This window comes from Manis pentadactyla, chromosome 9 (assembly GCF_030020395.1).
Source record: "Manis pentadactyla isolate mManPen7 chromosome 9, mManPen7.hap1, whole genome shotgun sequence".
Lineage (NCBI taxonomy): Eukaryota > Metazoa > Chordata > Mammalia > Pholidota > Manidae > Manis > Manis pentadactyla.
In genome coordinates this window covers 39,384,563-39,406,694 of record NC_080027.1, presented here as the reverse complement: position 1 = coordinate 39,406,694, position 22,132 = coordinate 39,384,563, and the positions used below count along the sequence as shown (strand labels likewise).

Below are 22,132 nucleotides of genomic sequence, written 5' to 3'. Positions count from 1 at the left end.
CCAAGCCTAATTTTCGTCAGTCTCCAATCTTCTGATGCATAACGAACAAATTCTTACATGGAGTACAAATTCTTACATAGTGAATAAGTTACATGGTGAACAGTGCAAGGGCAGTCATCACAGAAGCTTTCGGTTTTGTTCATGCATTATGAACTATACACAGTCAGTTCAAATATGAATATTCATTTGATTTTTAAACTTGATTTATATGTGGATACCACATTTCTCTATTATTATTATTTTTAATAAAATGCTGAAGTGATAGGTAGATACAAGATAAAGGTAGAAAACAGAGTTTAGTGTTGTAAGAGAGCAAATGTAGATGATCAGGTGTGTGCCTGTAGACTATGTGTTAATCCGAGCTAGACGAGGGCAATAAACATCTATGTATGCAGAAGATTTCTCTCAGAACATGAGGGGGGAGGTTCTAAGCCTCACCTCTGCTGCTCCCCATTTTCTCACCAGATGGCCCCCTGCGACTGTGCCTGTCTTAGGTTGTTCCTCCCTTGAGGAATCTTACCTGTCTCTGGCTAACCAGTCATCTTCCGGGGCCATACAGGGAAATGTTAAGTTGGTAAGTGAGAGAGAAGCCTTATTGTTTGAAAAGGTTAGCTTTTTACTTCTTTGCATATTTATGCCCTGTGGCTTCTATGCCCAGCATTTGTCTTGAGGTATCTTTACCACTTGGAAGAATTATGATACTCGGTAAATTCGACATGTGGCACGAGTTCTATTTAAAGGTTGTGATTAGGTAGGAAGAAGAAAAGCTATAGAAGTAGCAGGCAGAAGAAAACCTGGGAAGATTGATTATTTCTTTGACATATCTTCTTGTAGAGTAACTTCAGCATGGATAGGTTTTAAACAACTAATTAAATTGTGCACACACATTAACATAATAGGAATATAGTTACCTAACCAAAGCATACATGTAATTACCAGCCATCTCCAGTGAAACCAAGAAAACCAGTTAGGCACCTTAGGCATTTGTGAAAACTTATCTATGATATGGTGGATATTGTCCGACTGAACTTAAACAGTCTGAGAGAATTCAGATAAGCTAGAACACCCCATTCCTGGGGACTGTTCATATCCCATATGTTCTTTTAACGATAAATAGTCTGTGGTTGTAAGATTTTGGAGTGCTACAATTTTCACTTCTCCTAGTTCTTGGTTGAGTTCCAACAGTATAGATCCAGTCCAATTTTTGTTTTACTGTATGCACAGGCCAGCTTAGATATCTCCTTCATCTTTCCCATGGCAGGTCCAGGAACTGGTGGGATGAGTGCATCTACACCTGTGACAGTGCGTGGATCTTTGTTGAAGTTTTTTTTTTTTCTGATCATCTTCTGTCATGAGTCTTCCCGAGAGTGCTGATGTTGGAAGTTCTTTTTCATATCGTATCTTAGTTCATTTTCGGGGTAGCCAAATTAGGCTTTGATCCTCTGTATAAACACAAACAGACCCTTTGCCTACACTTTTATATGTCCTTTATATCATTGTGTAGAACTCATTAGAGGTCACCACATAGGAACTGCATTTTTTTTTTTAATCATTAATCTACACTTACATGACGAATACTTTGTTTACTAGGCTCTCCCCTATACCAGGTCCCCCCTATATACTCCTTTACAGTCACTGTCCATCAGCGTAGCAACCTGTTGTAGAATCACTACTTGTCTTCTCTGTGTTGTACAGCCCTCCCCTTTCTCCCACCCCACTATGGATGCTAATCTTAATACCCCTCTTTTTCTGCCCCCCCTTATCCCTCCCTACCCACCCATCCTCCCCAGTCCCTTTCCCTTTGGTACCTGTTAGTCCATTCTTGAGTTCTGTGATTCTGGTGCTGTTTTGTTCCTTCAGTTTTTCCTTTGTTCTTATATTCCACAGATAAGTGAAATCATTTGGTATTTCTCTTTCTCCGCTTGGCTTGTTTCACTGAGCATAATACCCTCCAGCTCCATCCATGTTGCTGCAAATGGTTGGATTTGCCCTTTTCTTATGGCTGAGTAGTATTCCATTGTGTATATGTACCACATCTTCTTTATCCATTCATCTATAGATGGACATTTAGGTTGCTTCCAATTCTTGCTATTGTAAATAGTGCTGCGATAAACATAGGGGTGCACTGATCTTTCTCATACTTGAGTGCTGCATTCTTAGGGTAAATTCCTAGGAGTGCAATTCCTGGGTCAAATGGTAAGTCTGTTTTGAGCATTTTGATGTACCTCCATACTGCTTTCCACAATGGTTGAACTAACTTACATTCCCACCAGCAGTGTAGGAGGGTTCCCCTTTCTCCACAGCCTCGCCAACATTTGTTGTTGTTTGTCTTTTGGATGGCAGCCATCCTTACTGGTGTGAGGTGATACCTCATTGTAGTTTTAATTTGCATTTCTCTGATAATTAGCGATGTGGAGCATCTTTTCATGTGTCTGTTGGCCATCTGTATTTCTGTTTTGGAGAACTGTCTGTTCAGTTCCTCTGCCCATTTTTTAATTGGGTAATTTGTTTTTTGTTTGTTGAGGCGTGTGAGCTCTTTATATATTCTGGATGTCAAGCCTTTATCGGATGTGTCATTTTCAAATATATTCTCCCATACTGTAGGGATCCTTTTTGTTCTATTGATGGTGTCTTTTGCTGTACAGAAGCTTTTCAGCTTAATATAATCCCACTTACTCATTTTTGCTGTTGTTTTCCTTGCCCGGGGAGATATGTTCAAGAAGAGGTCACTCATGTTTATGTCTAAGAGGTTTTTGCCTATGTTTTCTTCCAAGAGTTTAATGGTTTCATGGCTTACATTCAGGTCTTTGATCCATTTTGAGTTTACTTTTGTTTATGGGGTTAGACAATGGTCCAGTTTCATTCTCCTACATGTAGCTGTCCAGTTTTGCCAGCACCATCTGTTGAAGAGACTGTCATTTCGCCATTGTATGTCCATGGCTCCTTTATCAAGTATTAATTGACCATCTAGTAGTTTTGGGGTGGAGTCTTTAGGGTTTTTTATGTACAGTATCATGTCATCTGCGAATAGTGACAGTTTAACTTCTTCTTTACCAATCTGGATTCCTTGTATTTCTTTGTTTTGTCTGATTGCCGTGGCTAGGACCTCCAGTACTATGTTAAATAACAGTGGAGAGAGTGGGCATCCCTGTCTAGTTCCCGATCTCAGAGGAAATGCTTTCAGCTTCTCACTGTTCAATATAATGTTGGCTGTGGGTTTATCATAGATGGCCTTTATTATGTTGAGGTACTTGCCCTCTATTCCCATTTTGCTGAGAGTTTTTATCATGAATGGATGTTGAACTTTGTCAAATGCTTTTTCAGCATCTATGGAGATGATCATGTGGTTTTTGTCTTTCTTTTTGTTGATGTGGTGGATGATGTTCATGGACTTTCGAATGTTGTACCATCCTTGCATCCCTGGGATGAATCCCACTTGGTCATGGTGTATGATCCTTTTGATGTATTTTTGAATTCGGTTTGCTAATATTTTGTTGAGTATTTTTGCATCTACATTCATCAGGTATATTGGTCTGTAGTTTTCTTTTTTGATGGGGTCTTTGCCCGGTTTTGGTATTAGGGTGATGTTAGCTTCATAGAATGAGTTTGGGAGTATCCCCTCCTCCTCTATTTTTTGGAAAACTTTAAGGAGAATGGGTATTATGTCTTCCCTGTATGTCTGATAAAATTCCAAGGTAAATCCATCTGGCCCGGGGTTTTTGTTCTTTGGTAGTTTTTTGATTACCGCTTCAATTTCGTTGCTGGTAATTGGTCTGTTTAGATTTTCTGTTTCTTCCTGGGTCAATCTTGGAAGGTTGTATTTTTCTAGGAAGTTGTCCATTTCTCCTAGGTTTCCCAGCTTGTTAGCATATAGATTTTCATAGTATTCTCTAATAAGTCTTTGTATTTCTGTGGGGTCCGTCGTGATTTTTCCTTTCTCGTTTCTGATTCTGTTGATGTGTGTTGACTCTCTTTTCTTCTTAATAAGTCTGGCTAGAGGCTTATCTATTTTGTTTATTTTCTCGAAGAACCAGCTCTTGGTTTCATTGATTTTTGCTATTGTTTTATTCTTCTCAATTTTATTTATTTCTTCTCTGATCTTTATTATGTCCCTCCTTCTGCTGACCTTAGGCCTCATCTGTTCTTCTTTTTCCAACTTCGATAATTGTGACATTAGACCATTCATTTGGGATTGCTCTTCCTTTTTTAAATATGCTTGGATTGCTATATACTTTCCTCTTAAGACTGCTTTTGCTGTGTCCCACAGAAGTTGGGGCTTAGTGTTGTTGTTGTCATTTGTTTCCATATATTGCTGGATCTCCATTTTGATTTGGTCATTGATCCATTGATTATTTAGGAGCGTGTTGTTAAGCCTCCATGTGTTTGTGAGCCTCTTTGCTTTCTTTGTACAGTTTATTTCTAGTTTTATGCCTTTGTGGTCTGAAAAGTTGGTTGGTAGGATTTCAATCTTTTGGAATTTTCTGAGGCTCTTTTTGTGGCCTAGTATGTGGTCTACTCTGGAGAATGTTCCATGTGCACTTGAGAAGAATGTATATCCTGTTGCTTTTGGATGTAGAGTTCTATAGATGTCTATTAGGTCCATCTGCTCTACTGTGTTGTTCAGTGCTTCCGTGTCCTTACTTATTTTCTGCCCAGGGGATCTATCCTTTGGGGTGAGTGGTGTGTTGAAGTCTCCTAGAATGAATGCATTGCAGTCTATATCCCCCTTTAGTTCTGTTAGTATTTGTTTCACATATGCTGGTGCTCCTGTGTTGGGTGCATATATATTTAGAATGGTTATATCCTCTTGTTTGACTGAGCCCTTTATCATTATGTAGTGTCCTTCTCTATCTCTTGTTACTTTCTTTGTTTTGAAGTCTATTTTGTCTGATATTAGTACTGCAACCCCTGCTTTCTTCTCACTGTTGTTTGCTTGAAATATGTTTTTCCATCCCTTGACTTTTAGTCTGTATATGTCTTTGGGTTTGAGGTGAGTTTCTTGTAAGCAGCATATAGATGGGTCTTGCTTTTTTATCCATTCTGTTACTCTGTGTCTTTTGATTGGTGCATTCAACCCATTAACATTTAGGGTGACTATTGAAAGAAATGTACTTATTGCCATTGCAGGCTTTAAATTCGTGGTTACCAAAGGTTCAAGGTTAGCCTCTTTAGTATCTTACTGCCTAACTTAGCTCACTTATTGAGCTTTTATATACACTGTCTGGAGATTCTTTTCTTCTCTCCCTTCTTGTTCCTCCTCCTCGATTCTTCATATGTTGGGTGTTTTGTGCTGTGCTCTTTCTAGGAGTGCTCCCATCTAGAGCAGTCCCTGTAAGATGTTCTGTAGAGGTGGTTTGTGGAAAGCAAATTCCCTCAGCTTTTGTTTGTCTGTGAATTGTTTAATCCCACTGTCATATTTGAATGATAGTCATGCTGGATACAGTATCCTTGGTTCAAGGCCCTTCTGTTTCATTGTATTAAATATATCATGCCATTCTCTTCTGGCCTGTAGGGTTTCTGTTGAGAAATCTGATGTTAGCCTGATGGGTTTCCCTTTATAGGTGACCTTTTTCTCTCTAGCTGCCTTTAACACTCTTTCCTTGTTCTTGATCTTTGCCATTTTAATTATTATGTGTCTTGGTGTTGTCCTTCTTGGATCCTTTCTGTTGGGGGTTCTGTGTATTTCCGTGGTCTGTTCGATTATTTCCTCCCCCAGTTTGGGGAAGTTTTCAGCAATTATTTCTTCTAAGATACTTTCCATCTCTTTTCCTCTCTCTTCTTCTTCTGGGACCCCTATAATACGGATATTGTTCCTTTTGGATTGGTCACACAGTTCTCTTAATATTGTTTCATTCCTGGAGATCCTTTTGTCTCTCTCTATGTCAGCTTCTCTGCGTTCCTGTTCTCTGGTTTCAATTCCATCAATGGCCTCTTGCATTCTATCCATTCTGCTTATAAATCCTTCCAGAGTTTGTTTCATTTCTGCGATCTGCTTTCTGGCATCTGTGATCTCCCTCCGGACTTCATCCCATTTCTCTTGTGTATTTCTCTGCATCTCTGTCAGCATGTTTATGATTCTTATTTTGAATTCTTTTTCAGGAAGACTGGTTAGGTCTGTCTCCTTCTCTGGTGTTGTCTCTATGATCTTTGTCTGCCTGTAGCTTTGCCTTTTCATGGTGATAGGAATAGTTTGCAGAGCTGGGACGAGTGACAGCTGGAAAGACTTCCTTTCTTGTTGGTTTGTGGCCCTCCTCTCCTGGGAGAACAGCGACCTCTAGTGGCTTTTGCTGCGCCGCTGCACACAGACAGGGTTTCTGCTTCCTGCCCGGCTGCTATGGAGTTTATCTCCGCTGTTGCTGTGGGCGTGGCCTGGCTCGTGCAGCTACTCCAAAATGGTGGAGTCGCGTTGGAGCAGGAGCGGCTGGGAGGCTATTTATCTCCGTAAGGGGCCTCCCTGCTCCCTGCAGCCCAGGGATTAGGGTGCCCAGAGATCCCCGGATTCCCTACCTCTGGATTAAGTGTCCCGCCCTGCCCCTTTAAGACTTCCAAAAAGCACCCGCCAAAACAAAACAACAACCACCAAAAAAAAAAAAAAGAAAAAAATATTTAAATTAAAAAAAAAAATTTTTTTTTAATTAAGAAAAAAAGGTGGTCGCTGGTTTTTCGTTATTCTCCGGTGCCAGCCTCAGGCCTCTGCTCACCGGTCTTGCTGCCCTGTTTCCCTAGTGTTGGGGTCCCTATCTCTTTAAGACTTCCAAAAAGCACTCACCAAAACAAAACAGCAAGAAAGCAAAAAAAAAAAAATACAAAATGGTCGCGCGCTTTTCTTATGTCCTCTGTCGCCCAGCCTCCAGTGCCTGCTCACTGTTCTTGCCGCCCTGTTTTCCTAGTATCGAGGGCCCTGCACTCTGGCCCGGATGGCGGGGGCTGGGTGTTCGGCAGCCCTGTGCTCCGTCTCCCTCCCGCTCTGCCTATTCTTCTCCCGCGGGGAGCTGGGGGGAGGGGCGCTTGGCTCCCGCGGACTGGGGCTTGTATCGTACCTCCTTCGCGAGGCGCTGGGTTCTCTCAGGTGCGGATGTGGTCTGGATATTGTCCTGTGTCCTCTGGTCTTTATTCTAGGAAGGGTTGTCTTTGTTATATTTTCATAGATACATGTTGTTTTGGGAGGAGATTTCCGCTGCTCTACTCACGCCGCCATCTTCCGCCCCTTGTAGGATTTGTTTCTTATGGCAGAATAGTATTCCATTGTGTATATGTACCACATCTTCTTTAACCATTCATCTACTGATGGACCCAGGTTGCTTCCATATCTAGGCTATTGTAAATAGTGCTGTGATAATCATAGAGGTGCATATGTCTTTTTGAATCTGAGAGGTTGTTTTCTTTGGATAAATTCCTAGGAGTGGAATTCCTGGGTCAAATGGTATTTCTATTTTGAGTTTTTTGAGGAACCTCCATACTGCTTTCCACAATGGTTGAACTAGTTTACATTGCCACTAGCAGTGTAGGAGTGTTCCCCTTTCTCTGCATCCTTGCCAGCATTTGTTGTTCCTAGTCTTTTCTATGTTGGCCATCCTAACTGGTGTGAGGTGATATCTTATTGTGGTTTAACTTTGCATTTCCCTGATAATTAGCCATGTGCACAGTGTGTCATTCTTAAGGCATCATATCCTTAGAGAGTTTCTCTTCCTGTTAAACAAAGTAGTAGTCAGAGGATAGGCGTTAAGAAACTACTTCAACCGTTGGGTCATTTGCAAATACCAAGATATTCAACATCTCAGTGACACCTGAAGGAGTTTCTAGCATTTCTTTTGTTACCAAGGATGAACCTACAATAACACATCATAATCACCTCAAGTCCATGGTTGACCTTAGGGTTCAGACTCAGTGTTGTACAATGCATAATGACATATGTCCATCATTACAATATTGTAGAGTATTTTCAATGCCTTAAGAATCCTCTGTGCTCTGCCTACTCATCCGTAACCCCCTCCATTCCTGGCAATCACTGACATATGGTGTTCATAACTTTGTCTTTTCCAGGATGTCATATAGTTGGAATCATAGCATATTCAGATTGGCTTCTTTTTCTTAGTAATATGTATTTAAGGTTTCTCCATGTCTTTTTTTTTTACTGTTTTGAAATCAGATTTTAATTTTTTTACTGTATTTATCAGTTCTTTTTCATGGCAATAGATGCAGATTTCTTCTTTTTTAAAATTTTTTATTAAGGTGTGATTGATAAACACTCTTATGAAGGTTTCACATGAAAAAACAACGTGGTTACTACATTTACCCATAATTATCAAGTCCCCACCCATACCCCAATGCAGTCACTGTCCGTCAGTGCAGCAAGATGCCACAGATCCACCATGTGCCTTCTCTGTGCTACGCTGTTCTCCCTGTGATTCCCCACACCATGTGTACTAAACATAATACCCCTCAATCCCCCTCTCCCTCCCTCCCCACTTGCCCTCCCACACCCCTCCCATTTAGTAACCACTAGATTCTTGGAGTCTCTGAGTCTGCTGCTATTTTGTTCCTTCAGTTTTGCTGCATTGTTATACTCCACAAATGAGTGAAATCATTTTGTACTTGTCTTTCTCTGCCTGACTTATTTCACTGAGCATAATACCCTCTAGCTCCATCCATGTTGTTGCAAATGGTAGGATTTGTTTTCTTATGGCTGAATAATATCCCATTGTGTATATGTACCACATCTTCTTTATCCGTTCATCTACTGATGGACACTTAGGTGGCTTCCATGTATGATAGAATTTTTAAATTATATCATGGCCTGAGGAAGATCTTTCCTAATATGATATAAAATGCGAAAGCCATAAAAGAGAAGTTTGATTAATGTGACTACTAGTATAAGCAAAGTCAAGACAAATGATAAACTAGGGAAAATATTGCTATTCATGTGATATGAGGCTAATTTTTCTTGTTTAGAGAGAACTTTAAAAAATCAGGAAGTTAATAGGAGTAAAGGAAATGCATATTTGTTTCATATCAAAGGAAATGCAAATTACTTAAATATATGAAAAGTACTCAATTTCACTCATAAAATAGGTATATAAAATACAAAATTTCACCTGTTAGATTGGCAAAGCTAAGAAGTTTCAACACTCATTGAATTGGAAAGGGTGTGAAGAAATGGCACTCTCCTGCATTGCTCGTGGGACTATAAATCATGAAGGAAGAGCAATTTGGTATTGTTTGTCAAGAATTGCAAAAGCACGTATACACATGTTTTTGACCCAGCAATTCTGATCTCAGCAGTTTAGGTGTTCTTACAGATACACAAAATGATGTATACATGTAAGATCTTTCATTATAGCTTTGCTTTCATAGCCTCTGGAGATTTAAACTCACCTTGACATCTGTATTTTGGTCCTTTTTGTTCTTATTATTAATTGGTCTTCTTTTTTTTTTTTTTTTAACCATTTTTACTAAAGGTTGGTTTATTGGTCATTTCATAGTTCTATCTAAGAAATAGTATCAGCCAGTGTTGTTAGTTTTAATTGGCAGAAATCTTCTCTGGCAAATTTAAGCAGAAAAGGAATTTATTGTGAAAGAATATTGGGTAACCCAGAATAGTCAGCCAGGTAACTAGAAAACTTGGCTTGGAAAATAGCAGCTAGGATCAAAGAGCAAAGTCTGTATAATACAAGTTCTTTGAAATGTTTTGAAACTTCTTTGTGCCCTATTATATACTTTTAATTGATCATTGTTTGCTTTAAAGAATAGATATTATGTCCTGTTCATTAGGTATGTATATGATAAAGCTTGGTTACTTGTTCAGTTTTTCTCCATTTTTACTACCTTTTGGTCTGACTGATGTGTTTTTAAATTGTGTTAAAATTTCATATCATATCATTATTTTGGATTTATTAATTTTCCTTATTTTGCTAGTTTTTGTTGTATTGTAAATTCATACAAGTTCATGATTTATTGTAACTTTGTTGAGTGGCCTTTTTAATCATATAATTTCCCTCTTTATTCCTATGAATGCTTTTCTCTTGGTTTTGCTGTGTAGTAGTTCGGTGGCCTTGAGCAGGTCATTAACCTCTCATTATTGAAAAATGGGTATAATGCCTACCTTAAAAAGTTTCTATGAAGAGTCACTGAGAAACTATTTATGAAGTATCCTACATGTAATAGGTTCACCATAAATGGATTGGAAGTACATTTTTACCTTAAGGGTTTTGCTTTTTCTTCCCTCCGTCCATCCATTTCTCTTTTAAAGCATCTAATTTTGAATACTATAGTTTTAATTAGAAATATAATTAAGGAATACGGTTAAAATAGTTATCAGGGCTTTTTTATTAGTGGGTGAAGGTGATGCAATGTTTACCTCCCAAACCCAGGGTCTAACAATTCTCTAGTGCTTAATAAATCTTCTTTTTTAAATTAAGGTATCTTGATATACAGTCTTATGAAATTTTCACATGAGCAACATTGTGGTTACTACAATCCCCCCTATGATCAAGTCCCCACCACATACCCCATTACAGTCACTCTCCATCCGCATAGTAAGATGCTATAGAGTCACTAGTTGTCTTCTCTGTGCTATACTGCCTTCCCCGTGCACCCCCTATATTATATGTGCTAATCATAATGCCCCTTAAATCCCTTCTCCCTCCCTCCCCACCCCACCTCCCCAACACCTTTCCCTTTGGTAACTGCTAGTCCATTCTTGGGTACTGTGTGTCTGCTGCTGTTTTATTCCTTCAGTTTTTACTTTGTTATTATACTCCACAAATGAGTGAAATCATTTTGTACTTGTCTTTCTCCACCTTGCTTATTTCACTGAGCATAATACTCTCTAGCTCCATCCATGTTGTTGCAAATGGTAGTATTTTTCTTCTTCTTATGGCTGAATAATATTCCATTGTGTATAAGTACCACATCTTCTTTATCCATTCATCTATTGATGGACACTTAGGTTGCTTCCATGTCTTGGCTGTTGTAAATAGTGCTGTGATAAACATAGGGGTCCATATATCTTTTTGAATCTGTGATCCTGTATTCTTAGGGTAAATTCCTAGGAGTGGAATTCCTGGGTCAAATGCTATTTCTATTTTTAGTTTTTTGAGGAACCTTCATATTGCTTTCCACAATGGTTGAACTAATTTACATTCCCACCAGCACTGTAGGAGGGTTCCCCTTTCTCCACATCCTTGCCAGCATTTGTTGTTGCTTGTCTTTTCAACGCTGGCCATCCTAACTGGTGTGAGGTGATATCTCATTGTGGTTTTAATGTGCATTTCCCTGATGATTAGCGATATGGAGCATCTTTTCATGTGCCTGTTGGCCATCTGAATTTCTTCTTTGGAAGAAGTGTCTGTTCAGCTCCTCTGCCATTTTTTAATTGGCTTATTTGCTTTTTTGTTGAGGTGCGTGAGCTCTTTATATAATTTGGATGTCAACCCCTTATCAGATATATCATTTATGAGTATATTCTCCCATACTGTAGGATGTCTTTTTGTTCTACTGATGGTGTCCTTTTCTGCACACAAGCTTTTTAATTTGATGTAGTCCCATTTGTTCATTTTTGCTTTTGTTTCCCTTGCCTGAGGAGAGATGTTCATGAAAAAATTGCTCATGTTTATATTCAACAGAGTTTTGCCTATGTTTTCTTCTAAGAGTTTTATGGTTTCATGACTTACATTCAAGTCCATTTCAAGTTTACTTTTGTGTATGAGGTTAGACAGTAATCCAGTTTCAGTCTCTTACATGTAGCTGTCCAATTTTGCCAACACCACCTGTTGAAGAGGCTCTCATTTCTCCATTGTATATCCATGGCTCTTTTATCATATAGTAATTGGCTATATATGTATGGGTATATATCTGGACTCTCTATTCTATTCCATTGATCTATGGCTGTGTTCTTGTGCATAAATCTTTTAGGTTACTCTTTTCTGCATCTGTTTTTGTCTACTTCAGTATTTCCACATTTCTCAGATACACTAAATAAGAGTCTAAAGTAGTTGAGGTAACTGAAAAAGGACAAAAGTCAGCTCTTTGAGGAGCCTACTTTTCTACAAGTATTTAATGTCCTCAGTGGGATGTAGAATTGCCAGTAAGTCTTAAAATAAATTCTGTATTTAGATCACTAAATACATGTAGGGGTATATGGAAGTGTCATGTACATTAACGGAGGCAGAAGTGTGTGCTTTCCTATCCTTTTTTGATAGCATTTGGAACTTATTTTTTATTCTTGTTTTAATTTGGATTTTTATCATCTGTTTATATAACCACCCTGTATTGTATGCCTCCTATGGGCATGGATGTCTATATATTAAAAATATATAGAGAAAAGGAGACAAAATGGAATTTCAGCTGAAAAACACCATAAAAGGCCTAAAATTATATGGCATATATATATATGTATGTATGTATATTTATTTATAGCAGTTAGATAGTCAATGATTGAGAGATATTATGCTTGAGAAAGATACAGTGGTCGTGGTCAGTCTCTGGAGAGTCTTGAATTGACATATTGAGGTTTGACTTTATTCTGTAGACCTATAAAAACCACTGGTGGCCTTGAGGATAAAAAATCAGGTTATATACTGAAAATATAGGTTGTATACTGTATACAAGAACATACTTTGGTAGCAATGTTGAAAAGGACATAGAAAAGTGCAATATTATGAATAAAACTTCAGGTCATTTAAAATGTTACTTTAATTATAGTCATACATTAAGATAACTGCATTTTTTAAAATGTGGTTTTCAGTGTGGGGACAACAGTAGGACAAGGTCTTGGTTCCTTCCTGCAAAGTCCTGTTGAAAGTGTTTTCTTCTGTCTTTCCTCCAGAGTTTATATTCAGAGCACCAATCAAATTAAGCAAGCCTGGGGAACTTCGTGAGGAATATGAAAGCCTGAGAAGGGTACAGTATATGCTGTTCATTTTCTTCAAGTAAATTGAAATAATGACATTAAAGAATGCTTAGTGGGAGTTTTGATTTACCAAGGGTTTAAAAAATTTACCATGCAGACCTGTCTTTCTCTATACCACCTTATACTGGTTCAGATGGAGTCTATACCTATAATGGAAGTGGACTAAACCTTAACTAAGAAACCCTTCTTAGCTGTCCTTTTGAAAATGTAGCTCACTGGGTCTATCACTCACCAGCTGCAATAATTGGCCACCAGGAGAGGTGTTTTTGGCATTTAAATGTTAGTTAAAACCTATCATTTAGGCTTTAATAATAATAGCCTGTTATTTTTCTTTATCTTGCAAGCTTCCTCTAATTACATGTAGCTGGTGTTATCTTTTCTTTCTTTCACTCTATTAAGTACTCCAGAAGAACTGTAACTTAGGCCAATTAAGGGGGTGTTGGAATAATTTCCCAGTTAGAGAACATGTACCATTGGGAAAGCTTTTAGGTGGCCACATCATCTTATTTTTGATATTTTCAAGCTAATTGGGAGTCACTTAGAGAATTAAGACTTCAAAAAGGCTGATAATAAGAAATGTTACAAGATTTGTATCATCCTTCCCCAGCCCTATTCCTGCACCATCATCCCTTACCCACCTTCATAAGTGATTCTATATGTGGATATTTAATATCTTACAAAGGTAAGTAATCCACTTAATCTGAATCAGACACCATCATAAAACAGAGGTGAGACAATAACATTTTTGTGGTATTTTATGCTGAATGAAATAATCAGTATTTAACAGAGTCATGGTAAAGAGAAAATAGAAAACTGGCTTAATTACTATACATTCTTTGACCTTCTCTTTTGTTTGTTTGTTTGTTTTTATTTTGGTATAATTAATATACACTTACATGAGCAACATTGTGGTTACTAGACTCCCCCCATTATCAAGTCCCCACCACATACCCCATTACAGTCACTGTCCATCAGCGTAGTAATATGCTACTGAATCACTACTTGCTTTGACCTTCTCTTTCTTTTTTTTTTTCAGCGTCAGTCATGACAAAATTTAATTGAAAAACAAATAGAATTTAAATTTGAAGTTACCAAAATAATGTAAAATGTCTGTTTCATGGTATACATAATATGAATAAAGTCACATTTTCCTAACATTTCTCAAAATGTCTACCTTTCTGATAGATGTTTTTACTTTCATACTAGATTACTGAACTATGGTTGTGTATATATTAGTTGTTAACTGAATTAAAACTCATTTAGTGGTCCATTAAAATGTTTCAAATGTGGAATAATGTTCTCTGACCTTCTCTTTTAAATGAGGGTGTCAGATGTTGACCTGGGTCCTCATGTTCCTCTTATATTGATCTGTGAGTGTTTTTTTGTTTAAATCACTCACAAAGCTTTTTTATGTATAGGAAGAAATTACTCAAGGACTACATCAAAAGAACTACAGATTCTTTTTAAATGAAATTCCAGAATATGCAGATATTTAGTTCTAAAATACCTTTTTGAGAAACTTGGAAAATAAGGAAATTTTAAAGCTATTAACTTAATGATAAAGAGAAAACAAGGTTTAGGAGGTAGAAAAAGGAGGTAAAGTAGAAGGCGTAGTAAGAGTAGAGGCTTTTGTAAACCTTGGGAGAGGGAAGAAAACCTTGGGGAACTGTACTTTTGTACCTTTTAGGAGAGAGGGACAGGAAAATGGTTTTAAAAGTGACTATGGCATATTGTTGTTGAGTGAAACTAGGACAGTGTCATCCCATATAAGCTGGATTGGGTTTGAAAAACACCTGTGTCATTATTGTTAAATAAAACCTATAGGTCCATCCCCTCCACCTCAAGTATACCCAAGTGATCCTACATCCATTATACAACCTGGTAAATAGACTTGCAAGTCATAAAATTAAGAGGCATTAAGATGGTGTATCCACACACTGGAGTACTATTCAGCAGTAAAAAGGAATGAGTCACTGATGCATCTACCCCCATGAATAAACATCAAAAAGATGCCAGGTGAAAGACTCCGTATACAAGAGACCACATGTTATATGATTCCATTTATAGAAAATGTTCAGAATAGACAAATATATAGAGACAGAAGTATACTAATGGTTGATTGGGATGGAGGGTGTGGGGATTAGCAGTAAATAGGCATGAGTGGTACAGATGTCTAAAACTGATTTATGTTATGTTCCACACTTGGTACATTTCCTAAAACTCATTGATTTACACATTTGAAGTGTATGAATTATATACGTAAATTGCTTCAATCAAGTTGTAAAAAAATTAAAAGGCACGACATTTGGATTGAAAACTTGATAGAGAAAAAGATGTCTGTTAGAATGCATATTTTGTAAAACAAAACAGTAAATATATAATTATCTGGTTGAACCTCTAGGAGAGGAAAATCTTTAAAAGTTTCTACTAAGCAAGGGATGGTAAGTGGAAATTAAATTTACATAACTCATCATATGTAACAAACTACTAATACATTTTATTTTGTATACTTAATTATTTTAAGTGACAGTAAAAACCTTTACAAGGGCTATAAAAAGTCAACATTTTATTCTAGTTCTTTAAAAGATGTTCACTTAATAATCAGATCCTCGTACTTGTGGGGTGATGTTAGGCTTACTGAGGTTAGTATGAGTTTCTAAATTTTATGAATTTATGAATAGGCTATATTTCTAAATATGTTTAGAATTGGCTTCCTGCCATGTGTTATAGTTAATTTTGTCTTTTTTTTTTGAGAGGGCATCTCTCATATTTATTGATCAAATGGTTGTTAACAACAATAAAATTCTGTGTAGGGGACTCAATGCACAATCATTAATCAACCCCAAGCCTAACTCTCAACAGTCTCCAATCTTCTGAAGCATAATGAACAAGTTCTTACATGGTGAACAAGTTCTTACATAGTGAGTAAGTTCTTACATGGTGAACAGTGCAAGGGCAGTCATATCACAGAAACTTTCGGTTTTGATCACGCATCATGAAGTATAAACAATCAAGTCAGATATGATTGTTCATTTGATTTTTATATTTGATTTATATGTGAATCCCACATTTCTCCCTTATTTTTTTTTTTTAAATAAAATGCTGTAGTGGTAGGTAGATGCAAGATAAGGATAGAAAGCATAATTTAGTGCTGTAAGAGGGCAAGTGTAGATGGTCAGGTCTGTGCCTATAGACTAAGTATTAATCCAAGCTAGACAAGGGCAACAAAACATCCACGGTTGCAGAAGATTTCTCTCAAAACAGGGGGGGTGAGGTTCTAAGCCTCACCTCTGTTGATCCCCAATTTCTCACCTGATGGCCCCCCTGCGACTGTGCCTGTCTTAGGTTGTTCTCCCTTGAGGAATCTTACCCGTCTCTGACTAACCAGCCATCTTCCGGGGCCATACAGGGAAATGTAAAGTTGGTAAGTGAGAGAGAAGCAATATTCTGTGAAAAGGTTAGCTTTTTACTTCTTTGCAGATTTATGCCCTGTGGCTTCTATGCCCAGCATTTGTCTTGAGGTATCTTTACCACTTGGAAGAATTATGATACTCGGTACTTTTCGATATGAGGCACGAATTCTACTAAAGGGCTGTAATTAGGAAGGAAGAAGAAAAGCTATAGAAGTAGCAGACGAAAGAAAACATGGGAAGATTGATTATTTCTTTGACATAACTTCTTGTAGAGTAACATAAGCGTGTATACGTTTTAACAAACTACTAATTAAATTGCGTACACACATTAACAGAATAGAAATACAGATATATAACAAAAGCAGACCTACAATTACCGGCTATATCCAGTGAAACCAAGAAAACCAGTTAGGTACCCTAGGCCTTTGTGAAAACTTATCAATAATATGATGGATATTGTCTAACTGAATTTGAATAGTTTGAGGAAAATCAGACAAATTAAAACAACACATTCCTGGGAACTGTTCACATCCCATATGTTCTTTTAACAGTAGATTGTCTATAGTCGCACGATTTTGGAGCGCTGCAACTTGCACTTCTCCTAATTCTTGGTTGAGTTCCGACAATATAGAACCAGTCAAATTTGTTGTTTTACTGTATGCACAGGCCAGCTTAGATATCTCCATCATTCCAATGGCAAGTCCAGGAACCGGTGGGATGAATGCAGCTACAACTGCAACAGCGCCAGGATCTTTGTTGAAGTTTTTTGGTGTTCATCTTCTGGAATGACTCTTACAGAGGATGTTGATGTTGGAAGTTCTTCTTCATATCGTATCTTAATTCGTATTCTGGGTAGCCAGATTATGCTTTGATCCTCTGTATAAACACAAACAAACCCTTTGCCCACACTTTGATATGCCCTTTATACCATTGTGTAGAACCTATTGGAGACCACCACACAGAACTGCTTTTTTTAAGAGAAAGAAATATTATCAGAAAAATTTTGTCTTTTTATAAATAAGAAAAATACTGTAGAAATATGCAGGGTAAAATATGAAAGTTCTTCTTTTCCTTATTTCCTACTCTCTTCCCCAGAAGTAACGAGTGTCAACAGTTTAGTATGTATATTAGATCATTTATATACTTAAGTGCACACACACACACACACGCACACACTTTAGTTTTTGTCAGTGTAAATGAGATCATGATATGCATTTGTTCGTCAGATATTCATCGTGCCAGGTCATGAGGGTATGGTCTAAAGAAGACACCCAAGGTTCTTGCCCACAGGGTAGATTCCATTCTAGTGGGAAAGACAGACATAAGTAAATAAGGAAACAAATTTAATACATGTTAATAAGACAGGATAAGAAGAATTATAGGGGAGTGGAGGGGAACTTGAGAAAATACAAAGAGACTGTTTTAGGTAGAGTAATAATCTAGGGAAGTTCTCTCAGAGAAGGCAACATTCAAGTTGCTTCCTGAAAGAAGTAAGGGAGCAAGTCAATTAAAGTTATGAGGAAAGGAAACAGCAAATGTAAGCCATGAAACAGAAGTTTGGCTTGTTCAAGGAACAGCGTGGCTGGAGCTGAGTGTGTAAATGGTAGGTGGGAAGGGGTGGTATAGGGATTTCACAGGAAATGGGAGGGCCAGATCCAAAAAGCCTAGTTGACTGGGTAAGGGGCCTAAATTTATTTTAAGTGTGATGGGAAGCCCATAATATAATTTGAATTATACTTTTAAAATGTCACTGGTTGCTGTGTGGGGAATAAAGTGTAGTAGACTTAGGAGTTAGGAATTGTGTTTACTGTGAAGAGACACCCCAAAGTAACAACTCAAACAAATTAGGAGTTTTACTTTTCTCAAGTAACAAAAAAACTGGAGATACACATACACACACACACACACACACACACACATGTTTATTCATATTCTTATTCTTGTCTGCAGTAAATGTATGTTGAAATGAAAAAATAATTTTAGGGAGAAATTAGTTCAATATTGATCTCTGTTTATATTCTGTATGAGACTGACTTAGTCCTGTTTTTGTCTTTTGAACTGATTGATTCATCTCTGTAAGTTCTGTATGTTAGTTGGAGTAAGCTTATTATCTAACAGCAGTATTTCTTCTGCTTATGCAGTTTGTTAAGTGCTTAACTTTGATCACATGGTTAAGTAACAGTTGCTTTATGTTGGAGTTGGGAAACATAATCCAGCATGCTCTTTTTTGTTTTCTTTGAGTCACTGGACTGTAAAAGGTTGAAAGTAAGGGGAAAAACAGCCTTTGCTTCTAGACTGCTTATGTCCCTGGTTTCTGTAGTGGGAAAGATGAACTACTTTTGATAATTCTGTGGATCACATGAGTGGTTTAGACTTTCTCTGAATTAGTTTACTGACCTATCCATTTTCTGTTTTCTCCCTCTCCATGGGTTCATTTTTGAAGAGTATTTTCTCCCCATTGCTGGCTGAATTAGTCAAGTCGTAAGCATGCAGTTCTTAGTCCTTAGCCTGAGCACAGAGTAAATCAAATGTGGTCAGTGGGCCACTGAAGTGAATGTCTGTTTAAAACAGATATGAACTTTTGTGAAGGAATTTTTTAAAGGTAAGTAAACTTAGGACCTAATTATTTTTTAAATTACCTATCTTTATAGTCTCTTTTATTATCTTTCTGCCAGGAACTGGAAAATACAATGTACACTTGAATATTTCTCTTAAATCTGTTTGGCTGGGCAGTGCGTTAATAGCTGAATTTTGGGCTGACCTTTTTCTTATTTAATTTTATTACTTAGTTTAAAAGAAGCTTATATTTATCTGGAAAGCTTAAAATATGTTCTGTCACACCACAGCAACATCAGGTTGTTTGCTTGTTTAAAATTTTTTTCCTGTTGGTAAAATCTTTCAAGATGGACCTATTTTTCAGTTCCTTTAATTCTCCACTGTATTTAATATACAGTAGTATTCCTTATCCTCAGGGAATGCAGTCCAGACCCACATGGAAGCCTGAAACCATGGGTAGTACTGAACCCTGTAAATACTGTTGTTTTCCTACATGTACATATATACTTATGAAAAAATTTAATTTATAAATTAGACACAGTAAGAGATTAACAACAACAAATAATAAAATGGAACAACTGTAACTATATACTTAATGAAAGCTATGTAAATGTGGTCTCTCTCTCAAAATAACTGTACTGTACCCTCTCTTCTTATGATGATGTGAGATGATAAAATGCTGATGTGAGTGGGGTGAATGATGTAGGCGTCGTGACATAGCATTAAGCTACTATTAACCTTCTGATGGTGCATCAGGAGGATCACCTGCTTCTGGTCTGTGGTTGACCGTGGGTAACTGAAATGGCAGAAAGCAAAACTGTGGATAAGATTATTAATATCTTGCACATAAGTATTCATCAAATGCTGATTAAATAGGACTGTTGATCATCTAGTTTCAAAGCTGCTTCTTTTAAGAGAAATGACTTGTGTGAGGATATACAGCTGGCTCGTAATAGGTCTAGATGTTCCAAGATTTCTAGAGTTCTTTTTATGATATTATTTGCTATTTTTTTCTTCTTCTGAAGTGTTATTGTGTAATCTTTGAGGAAATTCCTCCTTTGGGGATATGCTGACCTGCCTCTATGTAGAACCAGAAAATATCAGAACTGAAAAATAGATATAGAATTGTGTAGTCTGTCTTTAAAATCAGGTAAGCTGTATAGTACTAAGAAGGTAAAACTCTCAAAAGAATGTTTTAATTTTGACTGAATGAGGAAAGAATAGTTAGTTTATAGGATGCTTAAAATATGAAATTCTTAAACTTGGTTGTTTTCTCCTTTTGCTTCAGATGAGGAGAAACAGCTTTATCAAGTAATGTGCTTTTCAAAGAAAATAACATTTTGAGAAATTCAAAGCATGACCAAATTCAATTACAATAGCAGTTTATTCAGTTTATTTCTGCAATGTGCTGTCTTTTCTTAGCTCTTTCATTTATGAGAGGAGAGGGTCAGTACTTATAAGATTACTGTATTAGAATAGTAGTTTTTATGGTTTAGAGAATAATTTAAATAAAATAAGTTCAGTGCTACTTGAAAGCAAAACTAGGGAATTCTCTAGGAACAGTTGCAACTCTTCTCTCTCTAGTACAAAATAAAATATTTTGTTAAATTATCTGATTAGTGAGGCTTTTAGTAAATTGAAATAGCTTCTTTTCCCCACTGATAGAAGTAAACAGAATTTTAAAATTCTGTGAATTGTATAAATTAAAAAGCTTCAGGTTATAAAAAGATTTAAAGAAGAAAGGGAAAATTATCAGTAATCCTGCCCCTTAATAACCATATTTAAATGTTTATCATAAGTTTAAGCTTAAGGCTTTTTTATAAATTTTACAAAATAGATTGGGATCATACCATATATACCATTTTTACTGACCTTTTTATTTAGCGTATCTTATGAAGCTTTACATACCAATAAATTTAGATCCATGCCACCATTTTTAATGGCTATATAGAATGACAGAAAATATCACTGTAACATATTACATGTATGCCAGCATATTTTTTGTTATCATTAATCTACAATTACACGCAGAACATTATGTTTACTAGGCTTCCCCCTTCACCAAGTCCCCCCAACAATCCCCATTACAGTAAGATGCTGTAGAATCACTACTTGTCTTCTCTGTGTTGTACAGCCCTCCCCATGCTCCCCCCCGACATTATACATGCTAATCGTAATGCCCCCTTTCTTTTTCCCTGCCCTTATCCCTCCCTTCCCACCCATCCTCCACAGTCCCTTTCCCTTTGGTAACTGTTAGTCCATTCTTGGGTTCTGTGATTCTGCTGCTGTTTTGTTCTTTCAGTTTTTCTTTGTTCTTATACTCCACATATGAGTGAAATCATTTGGTACTTGTCTTTCTCTGCCTGGCTTATTTCACTGAGCATAATATCCTCTACTCCATCCATATTGTTGCAAATGGTAGGATTTGTTTTCTTCTTATGGCTGAATAATATTCCATTGTGTATATGTACCACATCTTCTTTATCCATTCATCTACTGATGGACACTTAGGTTGCTTCCATTTCTTGGCTATTGTAAATAGTGCTGTGATAAACATAGGGGTACATCTGTCTTTTTCAAACTGGGCTGCTGCATTCTTAGGGTAAATTCCTAGAAGTGGAATTCCTGGGTCAAATGGTATTTGTATTTTGAGCTTTTTGAGGAACCTCCATACTGCTTTCCAATGGTTGAACTAGTTTGCATTCCCACCAGCAGTGTAGGAGGGTTCCCCTTTCTCCGCAACCTCGCCAACATTTCTTGTTGTTTGTCTTTTGGATGGTGGCGATCCTTACTGGTATGAGGTGATATCTCATTGTGGTTTTAATTTGCATTTCTCTGATGACTAGCGATGTGGAGCATCTTTTCATGTGTCTTTTGGCCATCTGAATTTCTTCTTTGGAGAACTGTCTGTTCAGCTCCTCTGCCCATTTTTTAATTGGATTATTTGCTTTTTGTTTGTTGAGGTGCATGAGCTCTTTATATATTTTGGATGTCAACCCTTTATCGGATCTGTCTTTTATGAATATATTCTCCCATACTGTAGGGTACCTTTTTGTTCTACTGATGGTGTCCTTTGCTGTTCAGAAGCTTTTCAGCTTGATATAGTCCCATTTGTTCATTTTTGCTTTTGTTTCCCTTGCCCGGGTAGATATGTTCATGAAGAAGTCACTCATGTTTATGTCCAAGAGATTTTTTCCTATGTTTTTTTCTAGGACTTTTATGGTTTCATGAGTTACATTCAGGTCTTTGATCC

At 37.2% G+C, this 22,132-nt stretch overlaps 1 protein-coding gene across 1 annotated transcript in view; it reads left to right on the top strand.

Annotated features, from left to right (window-relative positions):
• RNF169 (ring finger protein 169) overlaps nucleotides 1-22,132 on the top strand; it is a 90,511-nt gene that overhangs the window by 22,099 nt on the left and 46,280 nt on the right. The window contains exon 2 of the mRNA XM_036929774.2: nucleotides 12,827-12,900. Coding sequence (XP_036785669.2) covers nucleotides 12,827-12,900 — 74 coding nt within the window. The remainder of the gene's footprint in view (nucleotides 1-12,826; nucleotides 12,901-22,132) is intronic.